The following is a 17,063-nucleotide window of genomic DNA, read 5'->3' as shown; positions in this document are numbered from 1 at the left end:
ATGCTCTCTTCGGGCCTAAGTCCTCGAAGTATTCCGCGATGACATGACGGCTGGACATCTCGGTTGCCATAAGACTTACGATGGCATTTAAAGCCATTACTATTGGCGTGGCATTTCTGCTAGTGTGGCGAGGTACGTCGATCCTTGTTCTCCGTGTCAGCGTCGCAAACTCCCAACCTCGGCTCCTGCCGGTGAATTACTGCGTTGTCCGTGTCCCACCGCACCATTTAAGGTTGTTGGTATTGACCTTTACGGGGCTCTCGCTGTTAGTCCCGCCCGGCATCACTGGATAGTGACCGCCATCGAGCACCTTACGCGCTATGCTGGGACAACATCAGTGATCAGTGGCTAGGCTTTGGGATTTACCGACTTCGCCCTTCAAGCTATCATTCAAACATACATAAGTTATTAATATCTCTACATTACTGAAAGACCGCAGAAAAGCTTTTCAACTTTTAAACGAAGTCCTGCGTGCCTCTGGTTCCACCCATAAAACAGCTTCGAGCTACCATCCACAGACTAACGGCTTCACAGAACGATTTCATCGCATGCTTGCCGATATGATCGCCGTGTATATTCCACCTGGCAACAAAATTTGTCGGAAGCTTCTACCATTCCTAACTTTCACCTACAACTGGGCCGTTCAGCGCACCACCGACTACTCGCCATGTTACCTAGTTAACGGACGGTCACTTTCTTCCCTTCTCGAGGTTTCCTTCTTCCATGCTCCTGTCAACCCATCTACATCGTCTAGCGAAGACTTCGTTTCACAACTCGCTCAATGTCGCCAGTGTGCCCGCGCAAACGGCCAGACAACTAAGATCGGGAAATCATTTATTACACAATCCATCCGGTTGTGTCCTTCCGACCTGGTGACGAGGTACATCTGTTCACGCGCCTTTGCACTCGTGGTTTGTGCGACAAGATCCAACCGCGATTCATCGGGCCATACATAGTCATGGAGCAGACATCACCCGTCATTTATCGCGTGACTCCTGTTGTCGCCGCATCGGACCAACGTTTTCGCCGCACCGAGGTCGTTCACGTCTCCGGCATGAAACCCTTCACGCGACGTACTTCGTCGCCTTGACTTGGGGCCAGGTTGGCCGCTTTGACGTGGCGGGGTTGGGGGAGGGGGGGCAATTTAGCGTAGGCGTTTTTTACGCTGGCCTTCATGTGCATATTATCATCAGCATCCAACTTTGATCGATCCTCATCTTCAATTCCGTGTGTGATCGTCATCATCGGGTGGGTGCCTTGGCTGGTTCGACACCGAGTACTCGGGCCTAACAAGCGTCGCTCCATGTACATACATTACTACATGTATACATATATTACTTTCGTTGATAATGCTAATTTTGGCACTGTGTTTGCTGTTGCTGTGATGACGGGCATAAACGCTGTGGAGGTCGCATGTCATCGGAAATTACGTTTTCCTTTTACTAAAGACTACAGAAATTTTGGAGAAGAATCAAAGAAACGCAAAATAACATAATGTGCAGTTTCTTTCAAAAGGCGAACCATCGATAACGATGGTTCGCAATTTTTCGAGTTTCGCAATGGTTCTAGTTCAATGGTTAACAAATAATTAGACACCGGTACGAAGTCTCGTTAGCAGTGTTAACGGCGGTATATATAGCAGTTAATATTCATTTGCTAAATAAATTGACAAGCATGATTCTTCCTAACAAGCGCACACAAGCAAACGTGAACAGATCTCACTTAATGGCCGCCGACATTCGCTCTTAGAATGCAGGCGTGATGAAGAGCAACAGCAGGGACAAGCGCACGCTTCGTGCGGCCTTTAGCTTCAACGCATCTTAGGAACTTGATATTGTGCGACCTCCACACCAGGCGCGTGGGAACACAGCGCTGAACTTGATGACGTGACCCTGGGTTCGGGCTCTCGCAAAGTGGGCTCTGGAAGAGAAGAGGACGAAGCAGAGTAAAGCAGGTGACCGCAGTTAGGGACTTTTGACATAGCGAAAGCTTACGACAGCGTCGAGTACCCACTGCTACTGGACAGATTAGTCCTTCACTTTTCCTAAATATATAACGGCATAGATTACCGAATTTAAACAGAACATATATTGCTCTTCAAAACTGTGTGTCTTCGAGAAAATTGTAGGAGGTAAGAAGGGTGCCCCAAGGGGCTGTTCATTCGCCTGCACGAGACATGGCGACACAACCTCTCCAATGCCATTCACTGCGTGCTTCGAAAAAGTATTCAAGGTATTAAGGGGAGGTATTAAGAGAACAAAATCAACGGCGAATATCTCAGCAACCTCAGCTTTGCAGATGACTGTCCTGTTCGGCAGGACTGGTGCGAATTGCAACAAATGATTGAGGACCTTAAAGCGGAGAGTACAAGACTGGGGTTTAAGATTAATATGCAGAAGAGGCAGATAATGATCGATAGCGCGGCAAGGAAAGAAGAGTTCAGGATCGCCAATGAGCCTCTAGAGACTGTGAAGGAGTACGTTTACCTAGGTCAATTACTGGCAGGGGACCCTGATAATGAGAAGGAAATATACAGCAGCATCAAAATGAGTTTGAGCGCATTCGGCAGACATTGTCAGATCCTGACTGGAAGCCTACCATTATCAATAAAAAGAACGTGTACAATCAATGCATTATATTGGTGCTGATATATGGGGCAGAAACTTGGAGATTGACAAAGAAGCTCGAAAATAATTTAAAGACCGCGCAAAGAGGGATGCAACGAAGAATGTTAGGCATAACGTTAGGAGACAGGAAGAGAGCTGTGTGGATGAGAGAGCAAACGGAAATAGCCGATATTGGAATTGACTATAACAGAACGAAATGGAGCTGGGCAGGATATGCAACGCGTAGGATAGATAACCGGTGGACCAATAGGGTTACAGAATAGGTACCAAGGCAAGGGAAACGCAGTCGAGGACGGCAGAACAATAGGTGAGGCGATGAAATTAAGAAATTCGCGGGGACACTAGTTGGGATCGGTTGGCGCGGGACAGGGGTAATGGGACATCGCATGGAGAGGCTTTCGTTTTGCAGTGGTCATAAAATAGGGTGATGATGATGATGATGTACCGTGCTGATGAGTTGAGTCCCACTACGTCAGGATGGTCATGTGTATGTGAGTGAGTGAGTGAATAAACTTTATTGTAGGTCCGGCGAGGACGCGAACTCGTCGCGCACCCGGCTAGTCCCACGTCGGGGCCGGCAGGTCTAGCCCACCGGCCCGGTCGCGGGCACGCTGGACAGCCAGGATTTGCTTTTCTAGAGCGGGGCTACGCAAAAGCAAGTCCCACTCCTCCTTGGTGAACTTGGGGTATGTCGACCCACACTCCCACAGCATGTGCGCTAGAGTGGAGGTCTGGCCGCAGGAGGGGCAGGCGTCGTCGCGATACACGTCCGGGTAAGCCTCGTGGAGAACGGACAGACACGGATACGTACTGGTCTGCAGAAGCCTAAGCGAAACGGCTTGCGCCCTATTCAACTTGGGGTGAGGGGGTGGAAAGACCCTTCTAGACATGTAGAAGAATTTAGTAAGCTCGTTGTGAGTAGCGGGAGCGTCCCTGTGGCCGTAGGGAGGAGGGGAGTCGGTGCTTCTTGTAGAGGAAGCGCGGTCAGTGAGGTCACGCGCAGCCTCGTGAGCAGACTCATTTAGGTTCGGGGGAGCACCCTCGACCGACCCTACGTGAGCTGGAAACCAGTGGATTGAATGATGCGTGAGAGCATCTCGACTCGAGCTGCTAAGAAGACGAGCAGCCTGCTTGGCGATGCAACCCTTCTGAAAAGCCCTAACTGCTGTTTTGGAATCGCTATATATCTCGGATCCACGACCGTCTAGCAGGGCGAGGGCGATGGCGGCTTGTTCGGCGACACCGGGGTCTGAAGTGCGAACGGAGGCGCAGTTGGAAATCTTGCCGCTGGAGTCGACCACAACGATGGCAAAGGTCTTCCCATCGCTGTACTCCGCGGCGTCGACGAAGCCTGCTCTAATGTCTTGTTGCTTGATCTGTTTGAGGATGGCTGCTGCTCTGGCCTTGCGTCTGCCCTCGTTATGGACGGGATGGACGTTTCGAGGCACAGGCGCCACTTCGAACTTGTCTCGAATGCACCTGGGGATCGGGGTACTGACCATCGGGAATCCCGCAGGTTGGTAACCCAGCTCTTCGAGGATGTGTCTACCTGCCGCTGTGGCGCTCAAGCGAGTGAGTTGCGCGCGTTCTTGGGCTTCGGCAATCTCCTCGGCAGTGTTATGCACCCCCAGCCTAAGGAGATCCTCGGTATGGGTCCTGATGGGTAGCCCGAGAGCCCTCTTGACCACTTTGCGGATGAGAGCGTTGAGTTTGTCTCGCTCCGCTCTGAGCCAGTTATGCATAGAAATTGTGTACATAAAGTGACATAGTACGAATGCATTGATAAGCCTGAGGAGATTGTTTTCCTTCTTTCCTCGGTGCCGGTTTGCTATTCTGCGAACGAGGCGGAAAGCGTTGTCCGTCTTTGCGATGATCTTGCGGAGAGCCGTTCCGTTCCCGCCGTTGAATTCGACAAACATGCCCAGGACCCGAATAACGTCAACCCTGGGTATCACCCCCCCCGTCACAAGTGCGAAGACTGATGCTGCTTTCGGAGACTGGCTTCCAATCTTTGGGCCTGCCTCCCTTCTCTTTTCTGTAAAGCAGAAGCTCCGACTTGGCGGGGGAGCATCGAAGTCCGGTGGGGCGGAGATACTCCTCGATCACGTCTATCGCCTCCTGCATGGATTCTTCGACTCTGCCCTCGCAGCCGCTGGAGCACCATAAAGTGATGTCGGCGTATATGGTGTGCTTGACGCCCTCTACGCGTGCCAACCTTTCGGAAAGGCCAATCATACAGATGTTGAACAGGGTGGGTGAGATGACGGCGCCCTGAGGAGTGCCTCGCCCTCCGAGGGGCACATCGTTGGAGCGGAAGTCCCCAATGCGAAGCTTGGCCTTCCTGTCCGTTAGGAAAGAGCTAATGTAGCTATGGAATCTGGAGCCGAGACCCAGATCTGAAATGGTCTTTACGATGAAGCTATGGAGCACGTTGGTGACTCCGTCTATGTCTATGCAGACGGCATCGTTTTTTTTTCAGGCAACAAGAGACATGAATGCTCTTAGGCAGACTTCAATTTCCGTCGCCATGTTTTTGAAAGCATACTTTCGTAAGCTAGAGACCTGGCTTCCCAATATTGATCCTTCAGTAAACCTAAACAAAAAATTAGACCTTGTTTTTCCGTTTCCGCGCCAATACAGTTATCCTTAGTATATCATCAAATAACCATTCTTCAGGTAGAGTCACTTAAGTACGTGGGTATCACATATGACGGAGAATTTACCTGGTGTTCTCACATAGCAAATATTGCAACGAAAGGGAGACAAGCCGTAGGTATACTACGCAGGATCAGTAAACGGCGTTCTGGTATGCGAAATAACACAATAATAATATACCGTATGCACGGACGACCGATTGTAGAATTTTGCTGTGCTTTGTTTACCGGAAGTGCGAAATATAAAATGAGACCACTTGCTCATTTAGAGAAAGAAGCGCTTCGACTATGTTTATATCTCTACAACGTCAATAATATGCATTTATTTGTGAACTTAATTCACTTTTTCAGAACACATGGTCATGATTGGATATACCATAGGTGGTCTTTGTGCTGTCACAATTAGCACCTTGAACTGTTCATGTTAGGGAAATCATTGCCTTTGAGATGTCCACGTTGTCACTTATAAATGAATAATGAACGAAATGCTCTCTTTTAGGAAGCCCTTCTTAGTCGGAATCTTTTTAAAGTGCTTTTTTCTCTTGCGGTTGGTGGTAGAGCTAGATATTTCCTCTGTCGTTGATCTTGTTGGTTTAACAGATCGGGGGCGCATATCTACATCTTGATTTTTAATCCTATTTGTGTCAGAGAGGCAGATGTGGTCGACTTTGTCAGCAGTTGATGGCTTTGATCAATGGTTATTCGTGAATGGCTGCGCGGTCGATATTTCAATCGGCGGACTACGCGTAAGACTCGTCACCGAATCCTCAATATTGGCTTTATTAGTTAGTTCAAGCCACGGAGCTAGTTGTGAGGACAGCACTTGAACAAGGGAGTCGGTGAGTTTTGTCACAACGCGCACCATTGCTTTTTCCAACGCCTTTTCTACGTAAGCTCCCACAGCCTCAGAGATTGAGGCTGTGGAAGCTTACGTAGAAAAGGCGTTGGAAAAAGCAATGGTGCGCGTTGTGACAAAACTCACCATTTCTATGACACACATTTCTATTTCTATGCACAGTGTTTGACGGGCAGTTGTACCAGCATACCCCTGAGTCCTGCTCTGAATTTCTCCAATGGCCTCACGACGAGAGCATCGACGTCTTAAATTATTTCAGTGATATGCACTTCTTTTGACCTTGCAGGGCAATTAAGCTCATCTACAGGGTGCGGACGACTGGAACGGCAGCAGGACTGATTGTGGGAAGAACAATCATTTGAATTATGGCATTTCCCACAAATTCCGCATCGTGTGTTGTACCTGCAACCTTTCATGGAGTGCCCAAACCGCGAGCACTTCAGACACTGAAGGACACGAGGTGATAGAGGCTCTACTCGGTGTACAAGTGGCCATGCTTTGAATTCCGGTGGGGGGTTGATTCCAGCAAAAGTAGCAATGACTGTTTCTGTGTGCGTGCACTAATTATCAACGACACGGCTGCAACGATACACAGACATCCCGCCTGCCGCTGAACATATTTCCAAAATTTCTGCCGGACATAGACTTATGTCGACACCGCGAACTAAGCCTTTGGTACATGGAAGGTGACGAGGAATGAATCTGCTCACCGGATGTGTCGCAAAAATATCGCACTTCAGTAAATCTTGAACACAAGCCTGGTCTGACGTGCAGCAAAGAATGCCCCCTCAGCCAAACTGTCGAAACTAGGCGATTTGTTTAAAATTGGCCGAGGTCATGCGGAGTTCGGATTGAATTGCGTTGGGATTCTGCATGCTAATCACTCCGCCATGACTCGGAATCAAAGCGACAGGTACACTGTTCGTCCCATTGCGTAAGAAAAGCTTTACCGGCAAATCAGAGTTAGGAACAGAAGCCGGCCAGGTGGAAGCCTCCTGTCCTGGCGATGAGAGTAACATTGCAGAGAAATAGGAAATTACTCTGGCAAGGTAACAGATACTGAAACAAATGTTCAAAGACAATCACGTAAAAGACACCGATTAAAGGAAAACCGCCAGCTACTTGACCAGTACCAGTGTTGGGTAGCTCAGGCACAGACAAGGTCATTGCTAATTAAACATCTTCATCAAACTGTTCTGTTTCTTCATCACCATGACTACAGGTTGGAACTGAGGCTTGTGCTATCTTTATTCTATATCTCCTATTGAGCTTTATTACGACGACTGCTACCTTCTAATTATTGGTGTAGAACGTTGCTCATTATGTCTTTGTGGATAAGAATTATGGCGAAAGTGGTTTTTTTGTGAATGCAGGCCGCTGAGGTTTATTAAAGCTCTTTATACCCTCCCTGTCATCTTTCTACTTAACAGATTTTCCAGGTACACCGATATCTTTCCAGCCATCATCAATTTCCTTCGTGTGCGCGTGGCATTCGAGACAGAGGAAGAAGAAGCCAGCAACGTTTGCAGCACCGCCGTTGCTGAAGACAAGTGTTATCCTCCGCAGCGAGATGGCTGCAAAGCAAGGCCCCACAGGTGCAGGAGCACAGCCTCCACAACCTGCCGTCCTCGCCACAAGAGGCGAGAGGCAGGAGTCTGCACCGCAAGTGCTGCAGCATGGTGTAGCAGTGGTGCCAGATGCTCCCGTTCCGGGACTGCTTGCCCAAGATCCTGGCGCAGGATTTGCAGCTCCAGCGGTGCCCAAACCTACAGAGGTGCTTCTCACGCAGCCGCTGCAAGAGCATGCCCACCTGCCGGCGGGTGCAGCAGGCACCATGGCCGCTGCGCATCGGGCCAAGATTTCGAAGCACAAGACCGCAGGCCGGAAGCACAAGGCGGAGGCCAAGCAGATTAGGGCAACAGGCGCCGTTCCCGAAGAGGTCGAGCAGACGGACGAGCACCTGCGCGTGTTGCCTTTGACTTTCGAGTCGCACCACGCGGTCGCTGCTGAAGACCAGCCTCAGGCAGGGGTGAGTGAGCTGGCTGCTTTACTTGAAATTTGATCGAGGTAGCTTTCGTTCTGGACAGCCTGATCCATTAAGCGCTGTTTATGAAGCCCATAAGTTAGGCGGTGTGGAAAAACTCTGTGACAATACTGAACAGCGCCAAATAAAGCCTAAAAAGCAACAGAGTGGAATGTGCAAGCATTTACCTGTCATTTACTTTTCTGAAGAATTAACTGAACTTGTAGGCAGCAGCGTTTCGTGCAGGTTACGTAGAAATCCGTGAGATTTTGTTCACACTTGAAGCAACGAGAGGCAGGCACTTGTATGGTTTCAAAGCAAATTGTCTGGTTATTTTCAATTTATTGACAATTACTCTCTCAGCAAGTTACCGCGCCTTTCCGTATCGTGTTACTGGACTGCCCAGCTCGAGAATAGTGAAGTATAAAAATGTCGGCCAATCCCTATGATAGTCCAGTCTGAAAATGCGCGCTGTTCCCCTGAGTGTGTGCATTCTAAATATGAGAGGGGAGCAAGACGACGACGACAAAGAAAATGAAACGCTGTTTTTAATTTCCAGTTGGCAGAAACGTGAGAAACATAGCGATGAATGGCTGTTAGTACATTATAAAACGTCTCGCGGCTCCTATTCTGATCGCATACAGCATGTGCGCACGTGCATAGTTAAGGAACGGGGGGAGTGTCTGGTGAAAGTGGCTCCTTCCCGCTAGCAACGGACTTCACCGCATAACAATATTCTACTGCTGCGAAGCTGACCCAAAAAACTGTCACTATGCAACGCACTCCCCACGCAGCTGTCGATCCGAAGCGAATTCAGTTAAGCCTGCACTGTACCTACACCGGCCGCGCATTTAAGTCTCACTTCAGCTAGCTTCCTAGCTCACAAGAAGGATTAGATGCGGCTGTGCTGCATGACGTTGTTCTTGTTTTTATTATTTTTTGCGTTTGATATGGTGTAATATTTGGGAGGTTTATGGCCGTGTCATTGCAATAGGGGATTATTGGCTGGAGTTCGGGAGTGTCACCCTGAAATAGAGAGAGTCGTCAGGTAGGGGGTTATGAGCTACGCGGTAGTGGACGTCGTCGTTATAGTTTATACCACCTACAGTTGTTTAAACTGCACACAAATTCAAGGGCACGAGCGTTTCTTACATTTTTGTACAGTTGTTTCAAAGCGAACCTGATTTCAACCTACCGCAGCAGGCAATTGAAGGTGCCACTGCGTGCTCAGCAGCGGAACCCCTTATCCACCGAGCCGCACCACGGCGTTTATATCTCTGGACCATTACTGAACCTATGTTAGAGTTTTTCCAAGATTCCGGTACGCTCGAAGTCATGCGGCATTGCGTATACAGGGTGGCCAGTTTCTTTAGAACAATCTGCCCACCTTCCTTCAACAAATCTGCTGTTACTGATCCTCCCCAGCTGCCTTCCCCGTTTCCATAGCTCCCAAGGCCTCCTTTTCTTCCTCCGGCGTTACCTGTGGGATTTCGAATTCCTCTAGACTATTCTCTCTTCCATTATCGTCGTGGGTGCCACTGGTACTGTATAAATCTCTATAGAACTGCTCAGCCACTTGAACTATCTCACCCATATTAGTAATGATATTGCCGGCTTTGTCTCTTAACATATACAACTGATTCTTGCCAATTCCTAGTTTTTTATTCACTGCTTTTAGGCTTCCTCCGTTCCTTAGAGCATTTTCAATTCTATCCATATTATACTTCCTTATGTCAGCTGCCTTACGCTTGTTGATTAACTTCGAAAGTTCTGACAGTTCTATTTTACCGGTAAGGGTTAGAGGCTTTCATACATTGCCGTTCCTTGATCAGATCTTTCGTCTCCTGCGATAGCTTACTGGTATCCTGTTTAACGGAGTTACCACCGACTTCTATTGCACACTTCTTAATGATGCCCACAAGATTGTTGCTCATTGCTTCAACACTAAGGTCCTCTTCCTGAGTCAAAGCCGAATACCTGTTCTGTAGCTTGATCTGGAATTCCTCTATTTTCCCTCTTACTGCTAACTCATTGATCGGCTTCTTATGTACCAGTTTCTTCCGTTCCCTCCTCAGGTCTATGCTGATTCGAGTTCTTACCATCCTATGGTCACTGCAGCGCACCTTGCTGAGCACGTCCACATCTTGTATGATGCTAGGGTTAGCGCAGAGTATGAAGTCTATTTCATTTCTAGTCTCGCCGTTCGGGCTCCTTCACGTCCACTTTCGGCTATCCCGCTTGCGGAAGAAGGTATTCATTATCCGCATATTATTCTGTTCCGCAAACTCTACTAATAACTCTCACCTGCTATTCCTAGTGCCTATGCCATATTCCCCCACTGCTTTGTCTCCAGCCTGCTTCTTGCCTACCTTGGCATTAAAGTCGCCCATCAGTATAATGTATTTCGTTTTGACTTTATCATCCTCCATTATCGTCGTGGGTGCCACTGGTAGTGTATAAATCTCTATAGAACTGCTCAGCCACTTGAACTATCTCATCCATATTAGTAATGATATTGCCGGCTTTGTCTCTTAAAGCACACATCCGATTCTTGCCAATTCTATCAATAGCAATTCTATCAATATATATCGGTGGACAATTATTCTCGCAGCAACAACAGCCGCCGCGGCGCCGAAGCCACGGCCACGGCCAATACGCTCGTCCTGGCGCCGTGCCTCCAGTTTGGCGGCCTCAGCTACCGCTGCAACGTCGGCCGCCGTCGTTGTGGGCACCCACAATGAGGGCGCCACTGGGTAAGCCCGCCCTGTATTCGGGCAGCGCCAGCGCGGTCGTGGTGCATGGCTACATACAGCCGCCTCCCCAGCAGCAGCCACGTGCAGGCGTAGTTCGTGTGGAGGAAGGTGCCGTGGACTTTTTCTGCGCCTGTTACACGATCGCAGCGCTCATCTTCGTGCTGCTTTGGCTATACCTGGCCATTAGCGCCACCTACCGGAAAGGGCGAAGCAAAGCCGCCATCGCGGAATTCTCGACGATGGACGCTGATGAGCGGGAACTGGAGATGCTGCCCGGTGCGCAGGAGACCGCTGCCACGACCGAGTCCGTGGCTCGTCACACCGTGTCGAATGACTCGGACCAACACAGCGCCGGCGTCATAACTGCCACTATTTAGACTGGTGCTACGAAGTTATACTGGAACTCAGTCTCCACTCAACGCTTTGACGGAGCAAGATACCTGGAGCAGTGTATTGGACTACTCTTTAATTATTCATATTCTTATCCAACTTTTCTGTCTAATTAGGTGTTGACTTCGTTTAGCCTGTCTTCTCTTCTGCCTTGACGTTTTTCCTCTTTCTTGGCCGCGACACACTTTAGCAGTCCGCCCCGACCGGTGAGACAATCACAATGTGCGCGAGCTGCACTTCTCTATTCATTTACCTTAAACAATAAAAGACGTGGGTCCATATGGTTAATTCGTGGTCTTAGGAATATTTATATACAAAATAAAGGAGGAGACGCGTTGTTCATTGCGCACTTAATTTCAAATACAGAGACTGAACATTTTCGATGTTTTATTATGTTAGCGCTAGGCGCTCAAAGTTAATTTTCAAGTGATCAGTCTTGACTTGTTCAGTAAGCTCATGACGAAGAGCCTATAGTGTTTTAGAGGTAGACTTGGACTTCGCAGTGCAGTTACCTATTTGAGACTCCATCTTTTTTTGTAATAATATCAGCAGCCTTAAGCTTCGATAGTTCTGCCAAATGAAGGCCAAATATTGTTGTTGTAGATATTCTCCGCTATTCTGTAGAACAGCAAGTGTATTCGCCTAGCGCCGCAGCTTCAAATATTACGCCTGAATAAAGAGAACGTCCACAGTGGCCCGATGTAAACCACGACTACGAACAGACGCGCGCGGATGCTATGAACATGACGGCGTACATGTTGATCTTGAGGGAGGCATTAAACTTGCTCGACACAGGCCGGACTATGCAGCGTTAGAAACTCTTGATACAACAACGGCATACGTCTGTGTGGAGCATGTCATTCTCCTAAATATTGCAAAAAGCATGAATTTTCCTCCATGTTATACAAATTGAATTTTGCAATTCCGAAAAGATAGAATTTTCTGTTGCTCCTAAAGTGGCGTTTCGACGCCAAAATATGATAAGTTCGGAGGATTTCCACAAGGTTCCGTTCTGACCTTACTTTGCTTCTTTAATATTATGAGTTCTGCTCCATTGCGTCGACACCTACAAGTGTGTGTTTATGCAGACGACGTTGCATTCTTTGTGTCAGCGAGTGACATTTGCCCAGTGTATAGAATGCTACAATCATATATATCAATACTTGAAGATTGGCTTGACGATCCTAATATGCCAATAAATGTTAGCAAATGTAGCTTGATTGTATTTCCCTTAACTATGCCTGGTAATGTCTCCCTTCAATAGAGTTAGGAGAGGATCCCTCGTCGCAACTATATTAAATGTGTAGGCGTTATATACGACCCGAAACTTAGCTGTCGCAACCGCATCGAATTTGTTATGCCTAAGGGAGCACCCGCAGTTGGCATGGTTCTCAATCTCGCTCGCCGCTGCTCCAGGCTCTAGGCATTGTGGTTTGTAGAGTGTATGTTCGATCCGTATTGGAATTTGGGTGCGTTTCATTATCCGATGGGCCAGCATGCAAGAATAGGCTCTAGTTATAGAGTGAGATGCTATGCGTATTTGTCTTGCTGGGCCAAAAGTTGTTGCTAATAATATAACATATCCAAAAGCCCGATTGCCCACACTTGTTTGCAGATTCTGCTTTCAAACAGTAAAAGGCTACTTAAACATTTACTTATCTTTATTGAGACGACCGCAGCTTGTACTTATTAGGTTAAGATCTGCGTTCTTTGATAAAACCGGGTCCTCTCTGTACAATCAGCTGGTTGTGTTTTGTGCAAGTGCAAGTAGGACCATTAAAAGTTCTGTTAAGCGAGAGTCCTTTTCCAAAAAAGCCCTAAATACTCCTAAAATTGAATTTCATGATATATGTCCTTCAACTACTAATTTCCGGCCGACTAGATATTTATGCGACCTGCTACAAGAGCATTTAGCGTAATTGAAAATCAATGGTGTAATAGCGACGAATGCATCAATGTGAGAAGAGAAAGCGGGTGGGGAAATTATTCCTCACGAGCTAACCGGGTCTTATTCATTGCAATTTGCCGAGGTCACATCCATACTTGAGGCAGAATTATTAGCAGTTAATTTACGTTTTCAAAAACAGCTGTAAAAGTGACCGATTCAGTGTCAGTCTGCAGAGCACTCACCTCATCCCCAGACAAAACACTTTTTAATGTATGCAACAACAAACCCTTCGACATTCCGTCTGGTGCACTCGATATGTGTACCAGGTGACCGTGGTTTGCTAATAAAACGAAACAGTCGACATACTTCGGCGTACATTTCTAGATGGACCAGTCCTGTATGTTCTGCCGACTTGGGCTTTCATCACGGGGCTAGATTTAGAAAATTTTCTTTTTTAAAATACTCTGCAATACAGACATTCCAAACAACATACTTTAACTATTTGCTTCTCATTTGGGACAATCAATGGTGTGCCTTTCGTAAATTGAAAATCAGTCTTACAAAATTACGATTTATTTCTATGTGCAGGTTGGCCTGGCGCCATTCTCTCTATGCAATATGTGCACAGACTCTGAAAGCATTGATCATATTGTTTTAACCAGCCATTGAAGTACAATCAAGAGAAAAAACACTTAAACCTTCTCTCCTTCAAGGCATCCAGAGTGAATTTCTGCCACAGCATGTGTGCCTGGCGGTCTGCGAGTGCCTTTGTGACACATGCAGAATATCGCGTGAACTTACTTATTCATTAATGAATCTGTCACAAAATTTCAGTCTGAAATGTATTACAATTTATTCCCTTCGAATTTGCTACCTCTTTATTAAACATACGTTTTATTTCGAGAAAAAGAATGTCTCTAGCAGCAGTTTTTCTACTTTAATTTCTTTTTTAAAATTTCAACCTTTTCACTGCCCTAATGTTTCTCTCATTTTTCCTCTCCCCCCATCCGTTTAACCGCTGGTTACGCGGCCAGTCCCCCATAATGGGGATAGGTACCATAATATAGTCATTGCTTCCTTCGTGCAGCAATACGTTTATGATCACTGCTGCTTTTCAGGAAGGAATAACAAGGATCAGTACAGGAAATGCTCAATAAAAACATAACTGAAAAATGCCGTAAGTATCCCATTAGGCGGCGTTAGTGCAGACTATTGAACACCAAAAAAAGAAAACAGAAGTGCAATAACCGAGATGATTAGTAAATTCATGACAAAAAAAGAGTTCTAATTGTAGGCTTCCCAGTGAGTCATGTAGGTTTCCGCAGAATTCAGTCATAAAGTAACGAATCGAATTTTCAGAGCGGTTTATGTTACAAAAGAAATACACAATAATAAGTAAGCTGGTGTGCCTGGTTGTGCTACAAGAATGAACACTCAAGAGAGAGTGGGAAAGGACGAATAAAGAGGCAAGGAGATGACGAGGGGGCTGTTCTCGTTGGCTATTATTCGTGAGGAGAGGAGGACAAAAAGAGAGGGCGGAGATGTTCGACTGTTGCTTCGATGAATTGCACGAATATACCGTCTCGTGATGCGGAAAGTCTTGCACGCGCACGTGTGTTGTGACGATCTAAGCGATAAATGGTCAGCAAGTACGTACGGCGAAATAATGACATCGTGACGGTATTGCGCGAATTTCATTGGTTATTCATTATCTTATGCATACTGAGGAGACAACTCAGTATGTGTACTCCATTGTCCTTGTCATTGTCCTGCACCTCTTATGATGGGCTGCGTGTATTCTTCAACGTATATCGACGCATATCAATCGCTGGCGCGCATCTCAAAGCCTATGCCTGCATCGCTGCGCTGCTAATTTCTATTGTTTTTCGAAAATTCTGCAGATCCAACATGCATATTGAAATCCATGTGCAGCGAAGTTTCAGCAAAGCGGCATGTATTAAATCATATACAACTAGCAGCGGTGCGTGCAGTTTTTTTGATGTTCATCCTATAGAGCGTGCAAGTCTTTCTTTTCGATATTTGTACGCTTATGACCTGCACCGATCGTAAGCTACGCGCTAGTGGAAGCCCTGTATCTGGTGGATGCACAGACTGGGACGCTCACGGAGTGATGTCGCGAAGGGAAAAGCGCTTTATGACGCTTGGTGAATGATAAATGGTGGTGACAAGTGTATGGCGTAGATAAGTATGACAAACGACTTGCTGCATTTAAAGATTCTGTACATGTTATGCCACTTTGGCGGAAACCCGTTGTGGAGGGCTGTTCAAGAATGTGCGCGCAGCCATCGCCACATAGCAAATGGCTAAATAAAGGAAAATTAAGTACAGCAAGGAATCCCATTAATATGTTGCGTTAGGCTATTCTATTGAGAGGTCAGTGTGCTTTAGAGCATACCTTCAAGTTTTATGCAGGATATATTGTTTTATTACGCAGAACAGAGGTGCGCTTACATGCACTACTTTGTCGGTCAGCATGTGGAGGTTATTCACCATTGCTTATACTTGCATTCGGTGCACGTGTAAGCTCCGCACTTATGTCTACAAATATATCCACCGGTTTAAATCCTCTCATACGTCCTTGGCCGCCATAACTAGGGCGGGTTGGCTGCTTGCGCGCGTGGTGGAAACAGTTGATGATGATGGATATGACCTTGACGTGTTTGGCGCATATCCACTCACGAGGATTGGCCAAAAGTAGGGCAAATTTTACATATGTGCTTAGGTAATAAGTTTAAAAATCTATAATATTTATTAATAGGTTAAAGCGAGGGAAGCTAAAAACAATGAAATATACAGTCAGTCAAACAAAGTATATATGGTTTAAATGAGGCCTTAAAGGAGGAATGAAATGAATAATATTGTCAACAATGAAGTCGGTTTCATGCAGTAATAATCTTTTACATGGCCATGCCTACATTTCCGTGTGAGTGCCCAAGCACAGACGCTCCGAAAGACTGTAACGGAGTGTTCAATGGCTTGCCGAGCTGTTGCACTGTAATTTCCAACGTCCCTTTTCTCAGGGAGGAGAAAGGCGGGCATTCCAGTAAATACTGTTCGATCGTTTCTAATGAGTTGCAAGAATGGGACAAAGCGGAAATTGCCAGACCAAATCGGTGCATCTATAAATTTGGGAGCGGGACTCGACAACGCAATCTCGTTAATGTCACTTCCGTCTGTCTGCTTTTGCAAAATTTTCTGCTCCAATGGAATCGTAAGTGGTGTAGTCCTCAGTATGCTGTAAGATTTGATTTTGATGGTAAAGATATATATCTTCTAAAGCCGACAGACGTGATAAAACCCGTCTTTGGAAGAAGGATAATCACAGAGCCGCTGATAGAACCCTTGGCCAAGCTGTCTGCAGCTTCATTCATAAATATGCTTTGGGCCAGCGGCAGGTTTTAAGGTTTTTAAGGTTTAAAGTTTATTTCTTTCTTCATTACAGAAAGAGGAAACAAGAACTAAAAGCCATATGGCCTGACAGGGGCTCTTGTCCTAATCGCGTTCGGGGCTCTTGCTCCTAAGCGCGAATATAACAAGAAAAGAGCCAGTACGATGTAGAAAATACAAATAAACAGCATAACGTGTACATTATACAATTATGCTTCAACTTTTGTTCGTTTTTACATTCAAGATACAGCGCAAATTAAGGCATACATATATAGTGCAAAAATTGTTTAGTGCGTTAGCGTTTTATCTATAAATAATTTTATTGTGTTTAAGAAGGTTTTTTATGCATTGCTTAAAATGAGGTGCATAGAAATCAATTTCTTGCTCAACGATGTTTAGTAGCCTTGGTATTTGATAGTTTATACCATGACGTCCGTAGTTAGTATGCGTGAATGGCAGTTTTC

The 17,063-nt window shown here is 46.5% G+C and overlaps 1 protein-coding gene across 1 annotated transcript; it reads left to right on the top strand.

The window, feature by feature from the left end:
- Positions 1–7,635: 7,635 nt before the first annotated feature.
- Positions 7,636–11,572, top strand: LOC142571157 (uncharacterized). The gene is made up of 2 exons (XM_075679435.1): positions 7,636–8,166; positions 10,772–11,572. The coding sequence occupies exons 1-2, from the start codon at positions 7,708–7,710 to the stop codon at positions 11,288–11,290; spliced, it is 978 nt and encodes a 325-aa protein (XP_075535550.1). The 5' UTR covers positions 7,636–7,707; the 3' UTR covers positions 11,291–11,572.
- Positions 11,573–17,063: the final 5,491 nt, after the last annotated feature.

Source organism: Dermacentor variabilis, chromosome 2 (assembly GCF_050947875.1).
Source record: "Dermacentor variabilis isolate Ectoservices chromosome 2, ASM5094787v1, whole genome shotgun sequence".
Classification (NCBI taxonomy): Eukaryota; Metazoa; Arthropoda; class Arachnida; order Ixodida; family Ixodidae; genus Dermacentor; species Dermacentor variabilis.
Note: the sequence above shows the minus strand (reverse complement) of the source record. Positions and strands in the feature narration are given on the sequence as shown.